The sequence below is a fragment of the Coffea arabica genome, chromosome 9c (genome assembly GCF_036785885.1).
Source record: "Coffea arabica cultivar ET-39 chromosome 9c, Coffea Arabica ET-39 HiFi, whole genome shotgun sequence".
Taxonomy (NCBI): domain Eukaryota; kingdom Viridiplantae; phylum Streptophyta; class Magnoliopsida; order Gentianales; family Rubiaceae; genus Coffea; species Coffea arabica.
Genome location: NC_092326.1, coordinates 31,122,107 through 31,139,558, shown reverse-complemented (window position 1 = coordinate 31,139,558; position 17,452 = coordinate 31,122,107). Strand labels below are relative to the sequence as shown.

Sequence of the window (17,452 nt, the reverse complement as noted above, 5' to 3'; positions counted from 1 at the left end):
GGGATTTAAGGGACTCCCAAATACTATAACTAAATAAGCAATTAAATAACAAGTGATTATGGTCTTCAACTTGCGACTTGTGAAAAACACAGCTTATCCTTGAAACTAATCCCCAATTGAGCAGTCTATCTTGAGTAGACATTTTGTTCAGAACAGCCAGCTAGAGAATGAAGGCATGCCTCAGAACAGTGTTTACCCAAACAATATCAGCCCAAGGAGTAGGACAGTGACTAGTTGTCGAAAGCTCGAGATTTTTTAGATACGTTTAACAAGATAAATTTTTTTTCACTATTCTATTCAACTGCAACCCATTGCAAAGTCTGTGGAGAAGAATGTATCAATGATTCCACATTTGCACTTGTCTTATATTTAATTGAATTGAATTTGTTCATGTAATAATCTCCATTAACAACAATTTTAATTAGAGCTGTAAATCGAATTAAACAACTTGGTACTCGACTTGAACCTCGTTCAAGATTGTTTGTTTAGGTATCAATCCAAACTCGAACATGATTTCAAACTCCGAATATATTATCTTCACGTTGTCCGACTCAATACGTTTAGGAACATATAAGGCAAGTACATTTCATAAAAATATACTATAGTTTTCTTCTTTAACTCCACTTCTTTCCTTCCCGTATATTGCTTATTTTATGAAATAGCAAGCATATAATACTTGAATCTCTTGAATAGGCATAATTGATTTTAATCACATTCCTAATTCATCGTAATAAATTTCTTGAATAGGTATAATCAACTTTAATCATATTCCTAATTCATCGTAATAGATTTCTTGAATATCATAGAGCAAAAATTAAGGGAAAAACACTAACAAATTAGTATGAAAATCTCTACATAATACAACATTCAAGTCAAGCCAACCTTTGGTTGTATGTGCTTGAATTGATACTTTGACAAGTTAAGCCAAGCTTTTAATGAACATGCATATGAAATTTCAAACCAAACTCGATTGATTTTTTTCAAAAAAAATTATCAAATACAAACCAAATTTAAACATTTCTTTTAATCTTCAAATCATTTCCGAACATACCTCTGTCCGACTCATTAAGGCTTATTTTCAGCCCTAATTTTCATAGCGCCAATTAACCTCAAGACCTTGAACAAATATCTTGAATAATATTGTCCAAAGCCAAGTAAGATGATCCACCTTCCTTAGTGGCTAGTCTGCTTTTCTCGCTAAATTCTTTAACCCTCATCCTCACTTCATTCTCACCATCCATGATTTCCCTTATGCCTTTCTCTACTTGCTCGGCTTTCACAAGAGCTTGATTTTCCTTTTCTTGATTGTAGTCCAAACTAATTTCTACAGCAATTCCCAACTCTTTAACCAATTGGAACGCATTCAGCTGTTGCTCAGCTTCTATAGGCCAGGTAGCAATAGGCACCCCAAAAAAGATGCTCTCCAACATTGAATTCCAACCACAATGCGAAACAAATCCCCCAACAGCCGAATGTGATAGCACGGCCAATTGTGGAACCCAACCCACGACTTTTCCGATCGAAGCCGTTCGATCCAAGAACCCTTCGGGGAGCACAAGTTCAAGATTCTCATACTCCCTAGGAAATCCTCCTTTCTTTGTAGAGGGCCGCCTGAGAACCCATAGGAACCGATGACCACTTCTCTCAATACCATAAGCTATTTCTTGGACTTGGTCCAGATGGAAACTTCCCAAGCTGCCAAAACACAGAAAAACTACCGAGTTTTTAGGCTGACAATCCAGCCATTTCATCATTGATGAATAATCTTCACTAGATTGAGTCTGGATTTGGGAACTATTTAGAATAGGCCCAACAGGATAGATTGGTGGCAAGCTTGATTTACCATAATAAGAATTTAACGAAAATGAACTAATAGCATTAGATTCAAGATAACTGAAAGTGTTAACTATGATTCCTTTAGCCCTTCTGTAGTCACGGGTGCATTTCAAGAAGACGTTCGACCGGAATTCCTTCTTGGTTGCTAAAGTTGGGAGGACGCTGATTGGAACTGGTTTCGCAAAACTAGGGAGAACTAAATGGCTTTCCCCTTTAACCAGCTCAGATATGTCCTGGTTTTGCTCGTCTTCAAGGGTTTGGAAATGAAACCTCAGACCAAGAAAAGCAGCACCAGAGGTGAAGAATAAGTAGGTAGGAACTCCAAGCTCGTCAGCAACATCAATCATGGTCATGTTAATCAAGTCAATCAAAAACCCAGATAATTTTTGAGTTTTTGAGGCTATTTCTCTCACATGAGGCTTCTGATATTCTAGGAGCTTAAGAATGAAGAAGCGTCTGTGTGTGATGTTCCAATCAGAGGTGTCTTCTGGTGTTGAAAGGTGGTGGAAGTGGAGGCCTTCAACATTTGTGGCAGCGATGAGGAACTGAATTTTGGCTGTGCCATCGGGATCAATAGGCAGCTCCATGATCAGGACTGTGATTGACAATTGATTGTTTCTTGCAAGCATGAGCTTGGCCAGCTCAAGAGCTTGTGTTAGGTGCCCCATTAGAGGTGAAACCATCATCATGAGCTTAAATTTCTCCATTTGCTAGTGGAGAAGAAGGAAAAGAGGGGTATGCAATTGTGGTTCTAGTGCGAGGAGGATGCGCTCTGAAGTTAGTAAGTTCAGAGATTTTGCATAGAAGTTGCTTGTCAAAATTTGGATCTACACTAGTAATAGAGGAGAAATTTCCAATTTTGTGATGAATTTTAAAAAAATTCTATAAAAGGGGTGATTTTGGTGAGGTATTCCGTAGGTGGTCTTCACATTTGGGAAATGCGAGCTCAGCAAAGCCCAGTAAAATTTTTGTGCTTATTTTTTTTCGGAGGCAGAAATTTTTTTGTATTAAAACAAAATGTTAAAGATCTCGCATTGGCGTTCGGATTCCTTAAAAAAAAAATATTTCGGAGGGCAATAGAGCTCGCATTCGCGGAAAGCGAGCTCAATAGAGCTCCCACACTAAGTATAATTTAAATTTTTTGCTTTTTTTTTTGGGAGCTAGAGAATTTTTTCCAGAAAATAGTAAGAACTAAATGCGAGCTTCTAAATATTTTTTTAAAAAATTTTTCAAATAGCTCGCATTTGATAAATTTGACCTCCAAAAATTGTATTTAATTTTTTTGTTAGATTTCACATTTATAAGTATGACTTTCAGAAAATTAAATTCAAACTTGCTAGAAAAAAAATTTTAAATGAAATTTACGAGCTCCCAAAAAAATGCAAAATTAACTGTAAATGTTGTTTGTTTTGTAGAATTTACCTTTACTAAAATACTGTCGGTAGTAAAATGTTATTTTAAAAGCTCTACTAAAATCTTATATTTCGGAGAAATGTTAGAGAAATGTTATTTAAAAATCTGTAATTAGCAGAGGAATAAATTTTTTTATTTTAAAACTTGCACGTGCCTAAAGTCATCAAATATGTGCTCTAAAAAAAAATCATATTTCTTTTATATTAAAAAAAATTGGTAATTGTATGCTTGGAAATACGTTATTTTATTATAATACATTTAAATGGTGGAAAAAGTACACATGCATAGTTCTTTCTATTTCATATATCAATGTAAAAATAGAATGAAATTGTTAACATATAAGGTGTTGACTATATTTTATGAATAAATACTAACTTTTTTTCCATTTTTATCAAATAAATTTTTTTATCAAATTCTAATTTTCCTTTGTTATTAATGAATCGTATTTATTTGTTGACACCGATGAATATTAGTTATAAGAATCTAATAGTTAATAGTCATTAATATCTGTTACAATTTCAACTGTAATTTTAGAAATTTCATAATGCAATATTATTTAAAAAAATTATATAAGTTATTTTTATGAAGTGCATGTTATTTGTTTGGTAGTTGAAAAGGAAAAGAAAAAAATTAAATCAAATATCTAGCGATTAAATCTTGCGTGTTTTACCTTTTACAATTATTGGCAGGATTACTATTTTGATTAAAAAAATAAAGCGATAATCAAGGCAAATTTATTGTCATGCAAAAATCCTAAAACCCTAAGTGCCAAAGCCGTAAAACACTAAATCGTAAATCTTAGAAACCAAATCCTTGTAAACCCTAAAACATTAAATCAAGGTTGTTGGGTTTATTAAAATCCATTAAAAAATATTTTTGCGGCACGATAGGATTACTATTTTAATTAAAAATCTAAAGTCCTAATCAAGGCACACTATTGTCAAACTAAAATCCTACAACCCTAAACCCGAAAGTGCTATTCTCCTAAAACACTAAATCTTGATCTCTAAAACCCTAAAACCTTGAATCCTAAAAGCCTCAAACCCTGAGTGCTATCTCTAATGTAGTCAGTAGCTGAACCAAAGATATGATGTTTTCTTTTGTCTACAACTCATTTGATCTTCTCTTTTGTTGCAAAAGCATGTGCCACCGATTTCTGTCCCTCAAAATAGCTGGAAAAGTTGTAAGAAAGGTAAAGGAAAACGGTTGTGCCACTTGCTGAAGAGAGAAACAGATCCGAGTCTCGGATCCGAGGGTTGAATATAGATCCGAAAACTTCCCATGATGGATCCGAGGTCGGATCTTCTGACCTCGGATACACTCCTCCAGAAGTACAGACGAGAGATCGGATCTCTCTTTGTTCTCACGGATCCGAACTCGGATCCATGCCATTAAATTTCCAGTTTTTTTGCTTCTTTCCTTTTTCTTTCATTTTTGCTCCTAATTTCTTGTGTACTTTATCCTCTGTACAATCCTTACACTTCTTTCAGCTCGTGCATGAACTTCATATATCGATATCCTTCACAATTTCACAAAATTAATGCATTAATCTACTCATTTAATCCACGCATTAATCCACTCACAATTTCACAGAATTGAACATTTTGGCCATTAACTTGAAATATTGGAAAATATTTTAAAAACTTTTTACAGAGTTTCCCCATAAAAATGGACAAAACTCCCTGTCAACAACCTCAATTTCAAGAAAATTAACCACAATACAACATTTTTAAATAAAATTCCAATATTTTTAAGCCATAGACAACTCAAATCATGCATTTCAAGACACAATCCCCATAAGATAAAGTAATCCCTCCCCCACACTTAAATTTAACAATGTCCTCATTGTGAAGAAGGTAATAGAAACTGAAACTTCCCTCAAAATAAGTGGTGACTCAATTTGAAGCCATTAATCCTCACGATCATCCAAATTCTGTTCACAATGAAACAAAAGAGTACAAAAAATCATAAGTAGCACAAGAGAATCCAATATGAAAACTACAAAGTTTAAACCGAACACAATAAAAGAAAAATATAGCAACAAAAGATGTAATCAACTAAAGATCTTCATGACTGCTCAGAACGAGGGTCTACTGCTTCCTCATTTCCATGAGGACCCTGTGATGTACCAATATGCCCCTCCTCCTGCTGAGGCGTCGGAGTAGGTGACCGGCGGATATGGAAATGATCCTCGATTGTACGAAGACGGCGATTATGTCTGTCGAGTCGCTCTGTCATCATCCTCTCGGTCTGGTCAATGCGCTCGACGACTCGTGTCTCCATACAGCAGATGGCATTGAGGAGCTCTTGCCACTTGGATTGCGGCGGAGGTGGTGGTCGTGAAACGGGTGGAGGAAGAGTCTGTTGTGCCCTTGTCTCTTGAGCTTCTGGTTTCTGCTGAGTGTGAGGTGGGGGCTGAGCAGAAGTCGAAGCTTCTCCAGTGTCTCGAACCAGAGCAGTTCCAAAATCTGTAGAGATACTCAAGGATTTAAGTATCGAGGCACTGTCCTCGTCGGCGGACCTAGTGACAATAGCTCGCCCGGTTCCAAGAGGAACCTTGAGCTTCTCAAAAATGAGGGATAGCAGTCGAGGGAATCCAAAGCAAGTCTCGCCAGCCCTCATACGAGCTATGGTCCGCATGTAACTGATGATGATGCTGGGCAAAGGAATACCAGTCAACTGCCCACCCACACCATGCATCATCTTATCCAAGAACTAGAGGTCACTATTGCGGAGCTCCTGTTTTCCACTCCTCTTGGGTACCACATTGAAGGCGAATAGATAGAAGATCAAGTGGTACCTATGCTCGAAAGAGTCGGCATATACGATGAGCTTCTTTGAACTTCCTCGCTCCCTATATTGATCATTTAGACGTGCTACCGCTTCTCCCACCTGCCAAGGGTCACGTGCCTTGAATTCCTTAGTCAATTCAACATCCATTCCTTCATCTTTGAGTTTGGCGATTTTGGCGACTGTATCCCGGTTAAGAGCCACTCTCTTTCCTCAAACCCAGGAGACGATGAAGTTGCCACTATGACTCTATTTGTTTTCTACATTGGCGTAGAACTCCCAAACCAGGTTGGGATAGTAGTGCTTGGGCAATTAAAGGATGTTCTCCCATCCGAGTCTCTTGAATGCCATAGAGATGTGGTAGTGCGCATCCATCTTCGGTGCCAAGTGCTTTTCAATTATAATTTCCTTATCTAAGCCTGCTTCGTACCACTATTGATTCTCGACTGACGTGAATCTAGTGGTGTCATAATCTGGAAGCGTCTCGTCACGGCTAGTGGATGCGGTCTTCCGACGAGACCGAGGTGGTGGCTCAGGCGAAGGAGATTCTTCCTCAGGCGACTCTTCATGTGAGGGAGTGCGTTCCTCGCTTGAAGATGGTGTAGGAGTACGAATACGAGCCCTCCTTGTGCGAGCCATAGTTCCTATATAAAAACAAGATGAACGTTCATTAGAACAATATAAACTTGCTTACATAGAATTTAAGAAAATTTTAGCAGAGTTTCCCCTTATAAAAGGGCTAAACTCCCTGCCAACATGTACCAAAAAAATAACCAAAGATCCTACTTAACTCATTTCAAACTCAAATGCATATTTTCAGGTAGAATCTCATCAAAGAGTTCGATCATTTGAACCTCAACCATTATTTCAAGAATGAACATGCTGATATATTCATAACTTTATCCACAAATCACACCACAATTGGCTATACCCATTCTTAATAAAGTGCATACGAACGAGCTCCAAATTTACCAAAACAATTACAATTGAACTCAAAGAGATAAGAGATTTCAAGTAAAAAAAAATTGAATGTGCTAAACTTAATCATAAATACACTCTTTTACCCAATGGAATTGGTTCTATTAATCGCATATCATTTTTAATTGGTACAACAGTGACTTATACTCCTCAAAACAAGTTTATATATTCAATGGAAACCAACATTCACAAGCCTAAAGAACCAAATTGCTCAAGCCTAATAAATTAAAAAATATACCAAAAATATCACCAAATCCACAACTTTTTCCATACTAAGCATAAAAATAGTAGTAACAACATATTCTAGTACAATGTAGCACATTTATAACAAGAAATTCCAACAAATATGCATTTATCACAATATGGCCAAAAACTAAAAAAATGCAAAAATAGGAAATATAAAATCTCAAAGGAAGTTGCAAATTGTTACCTCAAATCTGTAGAGTGATGATAGAAGAAGATATTGTTGCAAAAATGAGGAAGAAAACAGTCCAAATTCGCTCTAAATTTGAAAATTTCAGTTCGGCCCTCCTTTCGGTTTTAACACTTGAAATCCCCCAAATTGATGTTTTTCAAATGAAATCTTTGAGGGTTTATGATCACAAGATGTTGGAAAATGATTTTGAGGCGAAAGATTAGGGAATGAACGGATGAAATGGAAAATTAGAGAGACAGGGTTAGGGTTCGGTGAAAAGAGAAGAAAATTTTGAAAAGTGCAGAAACGAGGCTTCGGTTCTGCTATAACCGCGAACCGATCCAAGCTCGGTTCGTTACTGAAAGCTCTCGTATCCGACATGGTTCGGATCCGCACCGCCAGAAGCACAGACGAGCCCTCGAATATTTATGAAAATTTTTGGATCCGAGCTCGGATCAATGGATCCGCGGTCGGATCCGTCTGGGCACTTATGATCCGAGCTCGGATCTGTATTTCTCTGCACTAATTGCAGAAACTGCAATTTTCAAACCTTTTCTCCCTTTTTCCTGCCAATTCCAAAACACGCTTTGAAAAAACATTTTATCAATTCTAACCTCCCACGCACATGTAATATACCAAAAGTACAATATCCAATCTCTTAAAACACATCAAACACATCTACATTGCAAATCGAGGGGTGAGGTTCTTTGATCATTTTTTCATTTTTACACAAAAATGGCACTTTTGGGCATTACATGCACATCAAATGAGTCCATGAGCATGTATAAACATGTTATCACCAAAACTCACTTGAATATACTGAAAATGCAACATTGTATGTATGCTTGGGAATTCTAAACACTTAAAGCACAATTTGGTAAAAAAACCTCCCTTTTTACACTTGTTCCTCAAGTGTACCTCCAAAACAATGATGAAATTCCGGTACCGCCTGCAAACAAGTGAAATATATCTAATTAGTCAATTAAATCACACCAAAATGTAAGAAACACAAAAAAATACAACTACAATATTATTATTGGGTTGCCTCCCAACAAGCGCTTTTATTTATAGTCGTTGGTTCGACTCAAAAAAATTGAATCATTTTAGAACATTAGGGAGCGATTTTCTCCCCATGGGTCGAAACTTCCGAGCCAATCCACTATGTGGTGAGCCAATAATTTTATTATAATACAACTATACTAATGAAATAACTACACATCTTGCTTCTTTATTTTCAAGGTCAATATAAAATAAAATTAAATTGTTAATAAGTTAGGGCTTAATTTTCATGAACAAAATTTGAATCTTATTTTTAACTTGCTCATATGAGAATCTTAAAGTTTGTTCCCTATATTTAATGGGGAAACTATGAATAACAAAAAGTAAAAAATAACAATTTATAAATATATTATAATTAGTATGTTTAATTTTTTTTTTGTGAAATTTCGACATGTAATTAACTTACCGTGTATGAACTAGAGGAGAGGTTAGTATAGTTTACCTTTTTTGGTTTACATATGTAGCCGTTTTTTTTTGTTTTGTTTAAAAGAGTACTCATATAAAGTGAGAAATAAGATACGCGTGATGGCATTGTTCCACTCATATTCGTGAAATTTTAGAATATATACAAAATGTCACAAAAAAAAGTATGTAATCCATAAGTTAGATTATTTATACAATAACAATATAAGTAGCATGCCATCAATGCTGCCCAAGTTTTCCATGAGTACCACATGTTGTTGGTTTGGGTATTCTTTGGCTTCGATGTGGTTGGTTTGGCACTACTGTATGGACTTGAGTAATATGTGTCAACAGTGTAGCATCTTGAATTTGAGTGCTTGTGCCTTCACCTCCTTGACATTGCTCAAAAGTATGCTGATATGAGTCCCTATCGGGCGTAAACTCTGAAAAACTCACAGGGGACCTAGAATGCCTAATCGATACACCTCTCTCATGCATGACTTCGATTTGAGGTGTGGAAAAAGTAGATGCGCCAACTTGGTCCTCAGTAGCCATCGAACCTTCATGGAATCCAGTTTGTATGACGGGTTCTAGTGATCGGATTCTACGATGTCGTCCACCGCCATGCTGACTTCCGTGGGTATTTCTAGGAGCTCGCTGAACACGACATAGATCAGCAGGTAGTGGAATCTCCTGTGGTACGTGTGGAGGGCGAAATGCAAGTCGGCGTGACTCTCCTACATGATGCAAATATGTGGATGCAAAATTCCTCAACTCTTGAAAATATCTGCTGTGTTGTTCATCACTAACTACAAGAGAGTCTTGTGCCATGAAATACATGCGAGACATGGCATCGCTCTGGAGAAACAAATATAAGAATAAGAAGGAGATACTGTAGTAAAAAATAGTTAAAAAAGTGAGCAAACTCAAAATGATTATTAAAAGTGGGTTGAAAATAAACTTACAAGATATTGTGCCCTAGCGCTATCACCCTGAAAGACCTCTGGGAAAACGGGAAATCGACTTGGATTTAAAATATAAATCACCGTCCGCTCCCGATACCACTGAACATACTTATCCGATGGATATGTAGTATCTTCAATTACAGTGCCATCTTGTACATGCACACGTCGATGCGTGGTGCTCCAATCTTGATTCGCCCTACCACGACGATCTAGAGTGTAGAGTTGCTTGATTATCTGTCAACCTCATATCAAGTAGGGACTGATGAAACCCAAACTGCCGCATAATCCGATGAGGGAGGTGCTGCTCAACTACATCCCAACAAAAAAGATACGTTACGGACCTCCAAATGTCCCGATCTACAGTACAATACGCAGGAAGAGAAGCGAGAACGTCCTCCGAATATGACTGCCATATGAACTGAAAAAAATATAAAATCAAAATTGTTTCATTTTTTCTATTAAGAAATAATAAAACTTCCCAATATTCAAATTGGACAATTTCATGAAAAAGTGCTAGTCTCCGGTCAATTAAAAAATTTTTGAATTCCAATAAAAAATTTTGACAGATTCTCCCCTATAACTGGAGGTTAACCCCCTGCCAACAAACTCAATTTCCATTCACAAAATGTAATCTGACAAACTTATACTTTCAGTTGACAGGAAATATTATGACAAGACTACTGGCACGATTTTCAAATATTTTTATTGTCCGGACATATGTACAATACCTCTTCAGGACGCAGGCCTGTCAACTGATTTCGAAATACGGGCACAACATGCCTAACAACTCTGTGTACGTCTAAGTCATTATTCCACCTATATTTAATAAAGTAGGAACTTGTTTAGAACAAATTAAAATTGTTTCGATAACAAATGTCATTAAAACAACCAAAATAAGTACCGACAAGCGCACCTAGCTCCAAATGGACCAGGGTAATGCTCCAACAGCGCGATTTGCTCCGGACGCATGGTTGGTATATGTTCTCAAATCCAGATTTGTTAGAAAATTAGAATCAATGTTAAAATTACAAAATGATAATATGTAAAAAATCCAAGACATATCATTATTGGGTGCAATGTACCTGTAGCAAAACTAATGGACCGGCAATAGCCGATTTGGCAGGATTCGTGGCATCACAAAGTGACCGATAGAGAGTCGCCAAACATGCACTGCCCCAACTATATTGTCCAACAGTTTTCAAGTCCCGCAGTAATGGAAGATACAACAAAGGGACTTTGTTGCCAGACTTATCGGACAATAAAAGTCCACCTAATATCAATAAGAGGTAGATGTGCGCACGCTGCCTACATTCGACATCTGAAGCATCGGGTGGCAATTCTGTGTCCAAGGCTCTTGCTAAACATCCCAATTTTAGCCTCTGCCATCAAAGTATCCAACTGCAGGAGAAAATCCAATGAGCTCCTCACAAATGGCTCCCCACTCCTGAATGCTGCGGTATGTGTCTATTCCTATAACCGGTGGACCATCGATGTGCAATCCCCACAACACCTCTACATCCTGTAATGTCACGATAGCCTCTCCAACCGGTAAATGGAATATATGATTCTCGGGCCGCCATCTCTCCACTAAACTTATGATCAAATAATGATCAACCATCTGATATCCACTCTCAAGCACCCCCTCAAATCCAGCCAAGGCAATATAACGACAAACCCGATCAGGAATAGGCGTATGCTCCCAAAATCCTCTGTCACACCGTCTGACATCTAACTGATTGCCCTCAATATGTCCGTGAATGTGTCCGGTGTGCAGTTCCCGCCGATATAATGTCGTGCACGTATGGTCCTGGATGTAGGCCTGCAGGGATAGGAGTGTCGACCATAATCCCAAGCAAATATCTGCATCGATTAAATTCAATAGTTATGCATAAGTACTTCCCAAAAGTTTGTGTATATAATTTTAACCTATAAATTGCGTTTAAGACTTTTTTTTGAGAAAATTTTGACCATATATCCCTTATAAATCTACTAAAACTCCATGCCTATCAGTTATTTTTTTTTTAGAAACATTTGTTATCCCTCTATGTATTCATATACTGCAGCAATCTATTTGTAGTCATATTTTAAAAGTTTTAAAAAATATTTGACGGAGTCTCCCCTATAAAGCGGCCATAACTCCCTGTCAATCAAACATCAAAATACCATATTCTGCATATGCAAGAGTATTAACACATATAACACACCATCCAAGCATTCCTTTAACAAATATGTTAACAAATCAATTGATAGGAGATGTAGCGATAAATAAATAAAACTGTTGAGCTGCACGTTTAAACTGGTTAATTCAATACTTATCATAGTCAAGAACGAAGCATGCATTTGACAAATAAACAATGAAAGTCACTAATGTAATTGTTTGAAATAAATTCTGAATCGAACACAAATGAACTAGAATGAACCCTAAGCCAAACTGGAGTGCACTGACATGAGTTTTCAATTTCTAGAAATTCGATCAAATCAAGACCTATAATTCGGACAATTTGTCCTATTGTGACCCGTCTGATGACAATTTCGACATCTTCTTGGTTTGTCTGGATCTCTTTCATCCATCTCATTTCGAATTCTGCTAGCTCGAACTCGCCCTACCCGACGTGCAACAATTTGCTCCTGTCTGCCTGTAGCTCCCATCCAGAATGGAGCCAAGTATCTTGATGCGGCAATGGGTTAAACTTCCCTGAAAATTGCACGGCCCACCTCGTTTTGGTAAACTGCTGATCCACAAGCAATCCCGGATTGTCACCTCTATTCCTGCACACTGCCAAAGTGTGTGAGCAAGGAAGCCTGTAATTCTGTCACTTTTCATAAGAGCATGCCTTATCAAAAAACCTGATGGTTTGCGTATTGCCTCATTTACCATCGACACGGCCTGTGATAACCTTGTATATGCCCGATGGGCCATCGAATTCAATGACTCTGTGGGCGCCTGCCTTCTGCTCAACATTCTTAAAACATCGTCATATTTTTGGGGAAAAAGGATTGCGACAATATGAAGCATCTTCCCTTCTCGTCTTAAATAACGCAACAGTCCGATGGAATGTCATGTCAATGCATGCACGAATTGGCAAATGGCGTGCCCCGCGCAAGACATTATTATAACTTTTGGATATGTTGGTAGTTAGAATACCCCAACGATGGCCATCGTCGTGTGTTAGGCATCACTTTTCTGGACTAATGACAGACAGATAATTCCAAGCATCTGGAAACATGCTTCGTAGTTCTCTTCTGAACATCCGCCACTTGCGCAATTGTCTTGCCCTTCCCATTGCCCAACACAACCTTTTAAGGTGTAAACCTTTGAAGTGTGTCATCAAATTGCTCCTAACATGTCGCAGGCAAAACTTATGATAGGCCAAAGGTTCCTCTCAATAGTCAAAGTGTGCCATGGTATAGATGATACCATTGTGGCGATCGGAAATAACACAGATAGAGTGTCGATCAAGTGCCACATTATATCTTAATTGTTCCATGAACCACAACCAACTGGAAATCGTCTCCTCATCAACTATGGCATAAGCAATTGGCAGAATCTTGTTGTTCGCATCTTGAGTGACTGCAACAAGGAGTTTGCCCTTGTATTCGCCACGCAAATGAGTGTCATCAACACATATAACCGGCCTGCACATATGAAATACTTCAATAGCCCGTCCAAAGACCCAGAATACATACTTAAAAGTTTTAACTCGATCCGAACTATTCAAATGATGTGACCACTCCACCACGGTGCCTGGATTGGATTGCACCAGGACATTGAGATATTGTGGTAGTTCGACAAAATTCGCCTCCCAAGATCCAAACATAAGCTCAATTGCTTTACGTCTGGCATACCAGGCTTGTTTGTAAGACACATCAACCTTCAAGTTTTCTTTAACGAAACTTAGTATGTTCTTGACCTTTAATCCAGGATCATCTTCAATGCTACGGAGTATGTGCCTTGAAATAACGGAAGCCGTCAGGCTTGTATTGTTATTTCTAATCATGTCGCCTAAGCAATTATGGTCATTGACCCATTTTGTAATTTGCTACATTCCATGAGTCTTTTTCTTTACGGCTCTAACACACCAGTTGCATGGTGGATACGATGGTGCGGTTGAAGTGAAAGGAGTTCTTTCAATTGATGATTTACATTTAGCAAACCACGTGTTACTCTTACTCTCAATAACTCTGAACTCCCTATTATGATTGATGGACCACATCCTAACTGCCCCGCCGAGCTGCTGCTTACTTTCAAATCTCATATGGAGACGTATATTATTATTCTTCTCACTGAATGTTACAACACGCTCCAATCTATCATCCTCTTCTATATCATCATCATCTATGCTCCCAAGATCGGAGAAAAATATCATTCCTCTTGGAACATATGCAGAGCTGCCAGCTGTGCTATTGCGTCTGATATCTCCGCATTTTGTGTTGGCAACCCGATACTCAACAAAGGGTTGTTGGATATCGAGGTTTACTCTTAAACCCCCACCTTCATGCTCATCATCCGAGTCACTACCAGACACATCTTGCGACTCCGACTCTTCAACCTCTTCCGCATCAACTTCCGGGTCATCTTCTTGTGGATCATCTTCTTCAGAGGCAAGGAGCCTATCATGCCCACTGGCATATACATCATTTTCAGCTGAACTGCGACAACCTTGACCAGGGTTAGACTCGATCCCATGTGGAGAAATATGGCATGATGGCTCTAGATCTCCAAAACTTGGAATCAAATCTAGACCATGAAAATATTCCTGAGCACCCATGGACCATGATGTGAGCCTTAGTTCTAATGAATCCATAGATCGATCATCATGCATATAGTGAGATGCCGATGAAGTCTCTGGAACAACTGAACTAGAATCGAAGTTAAACTTTGTTGGATCCATGAATGTATGTACAAGCGACATCATTGGACCAACATTACCTATTGGTCCAGTAAATACGCTATTAACTACAGGCATTTGGACGATTTCTTACTTCTCGATATAAATCTCCGCCATGTATGAAACTCTTCGATCCAAAGATCGTACATTATATCAAGAGTTTCATCATCCACCACTGCGGAAACAGTATATTTGAAACTCTCCAACGGTTGACGAAGAAACAATTTCAGCTTGAACATCCTTTCATCGACCCCAATATAGTGGTAAATCCTGTCAACCAACTCCCCGTATCCAAATCTATGCCTCAAAGTGAATGTCCGGTTGAAAGTACGAGACAAATAACAAACAAAGTAACCCTCGTAATGTATTTCTCCTCCCCAATATAGGTTTACCCGCAGAGGTCTTTCTACAGACATGTCTGTGAAATGAATCCCTATTTTGGGGATAATAAATTAGAATTAGTAGTCCAAGAGTCCAAACAAATGAAAGAAGGTGGACTTTAGGTCGAAATTGTCACTATTAAATAGACTAATTTCGATCTAGATATTTATGAAAAAATTGAAAACAGGTATGAAATATACTATAAATGATGATATGAATAGCCTCAAACTCCCAACGAAATTTTTAGAAAATTTGGACAGAGTCTTCCCTAAAAATAGACTAAAACTCCCTGCCAACCAATTCACAAAATAGACTAAAACTCCTTGCCAACCAATCCAAACAGGGTTTATATGAAGTTGTAATGACATTTGTCACACTACATATTGTCAAGAGACCCTATAATTTTCAAAATACAAGTATAAAAAAAGTACGGAAAGTTATATATATTTGGGCTCCACATTCACACCGCATAACAAGATCCACATTCACAATGATGTGATATTCTAGCAATGAACCTTACAAAATTAATGTTTTTCCCTATAGTAGATTTTGCCACTTTTTTAGCATTATAGATTTTGCCAATTACAAAAAATACTACAAGGTTGGTCATTGACCTTAAATCCATCAATTCGTCTTAAAATAAATCCGTATTTCATATTCTAACGCCCTTTTCTACTGAAACAAAATTTAACAAACTATACTATTTTAATTTGACGGCAAAGATTCAATAGTTGTAATATAAAATAAATTACCTAATGGTTTGTATCAAATCCGAATGTAGCCCTCACAAAGAAATGGTAGTTGTAATATAAAATAAATTACCTAATAGTCAGTTGCCCTCACAAAGAAAGATCTACAAAAATTTCGACGTAGTCTCCCCTATAAATGGGCTAAAACTCCCTATCAAACAATCCAAATTACTGTCATTTCAAATTGCACAAGACGTATTAAAGTACTTTTAATCCATCAATTCGCCTTCAAATAAATCCATTTAATTTCATTAACGCCTTCGTGGTTTGGAAGAGCTTTAACAAACTATACTATTTCATTGTTTCGACATCCATAATATGTAATTGTAAACTAAAAATTAATACCGAATGGCTTGTATCGAATTCGAAAGATGGACTTCTGTGGTTTGGACGACGGACTTCCCAACCCAGGTCTCTACGCCTCCTAAGCTTGTGTCACCAACCTTGTATGCACCTATATGAAGCAACAACTGCTCAATATGCAAACAATTTCATATAAGCTATTTGCATCTTAATTAGTAATAGTTAGTTAACGAGGATTACAAAAACTTTTTAAAGATGTCGGCAAAGTCTCCCCTACGAAAATTGCTATAAATATTCAAAAACTGACAAAGATATTTAAAAAAAAAAATTGACAAGGTCTCCCCTATAAGTAGGCTAAAACTCACTGTACCAATAATACAAACATGGTCTATATTAAATTGTAATCGGTCAACACCACACTGTATAATATATATGTCCCCTATAATTTAGAACCCTAACAACTATGAGCCACCTACGAATTGCAAAAGAGAGTTGATTAACATGCGATTTGGAAGAATATTTAATCAATTTTTGGGCTCCACATCCATATAGCTATACAAGATCTATGTTCATATACGTATGCTATTTTCATCAACAACACAATAAGATTTTTTTCGCTATATACAAAGGCCACTTGACAGCATTATCTGTTATTTCCCTAACCTCGACATGAATATATTGTAAATATAGACTACAAGATTAGATTTAATTTTAAATCTATCGATTCGACTTAATATAAATCCGCTAACGTGTTCTAACGCCCTCTTCTACATCCAGAAGTTTAACAAAACATACTGTTTCAATTCGACGTCAAAAATTCAAAAGTTGTAATATAAAATATATTACCGAATGACTTGTATCAAATTCGAATCTAGTCAACTTCTGTGGTCAGGATCTTAGAGGTACCAACCCCAGCCTCTAAACCTCCCAAACTTGTGTCACCAACCTTGTATGTACCTATATGAAGAAATAATTTACAACAAAAAATCATTTAAAAAAATAGAAGTTGCGACATATATTTGTAATAGTCAGTTGCCCTCACAAAGAAAACTCTACAAAAAATTCGACAGAGTCTCCCCTATAAATGGGCTAAAACTCCCTGTCAAACAATCCAAATATCCATGAAATTCAAAAGTTCCAATCTATAAACTACATAATGTCAATAAAATTTCTAAACTCCAATTGCAAAACATACAATGTCCAATGTAGATAGTGTTTCAACCAAAAATAACAGCTGCGAAATAGATTTTAAAAATAAAAACTGAAAAGTGG

The 17,452-nt window shown here is 37.2% G+C and overlaps 2 protein-coding genes across 2 annotated transcripts; both read right to left on the bottom strand.

Moving 5' to 3' along the window:
- Positions 1-750: 750 nt before the first annotated feature.
- Positions 751-2,622, bottom strand: LOC113708384 (anthocyanidin 3-O-glucosyltransferase 2-like). The gene has a single exon (XM_027230845.2). The coding sequence runs from the start codon at positions 2,541-2,543 to the stop codon at positions 1,110-1,112; it is 1,434 nt and encodes a 477-aa protein (XP_027086646.2). The 5' UTR covers positions 2,544-2,622; the 3' UTR covers positions 751-1,109.
- A 10,619-nt stretch (positions 2,623-13,241) lies between these two features.
- LOC140014173 (uncharacterized) lies at positions 13,242-13,856 on the bottom strand. The gene has a single exon (XM_072064586.1). It carries the CDS (start codon positions 13,854-13,856, stop codon positions 13,242-13,244), a length of 615 nt encoding a protein of 204 aa, XP_071920687.1.
- Between the last annotated feature and the right edge of the window lie 3,596 nt (positions 13,857-17,452).

Coding starts and splice junctions, on each gene's coding strand:
- LOC113708384 (XM_027230845.2), bottom strand. CDS start 2,543: ATGGAGAAATTTAAGCTCATGATGATGGTTTCACCTCTAATGGGGCAC.
- LOC140014173 (XM_072064586.1), bottom strand. CDS start 13,856: ATGATTAGAAATAACAATACAAGCCTGACGGCTTCCGTTATTTCAAGG.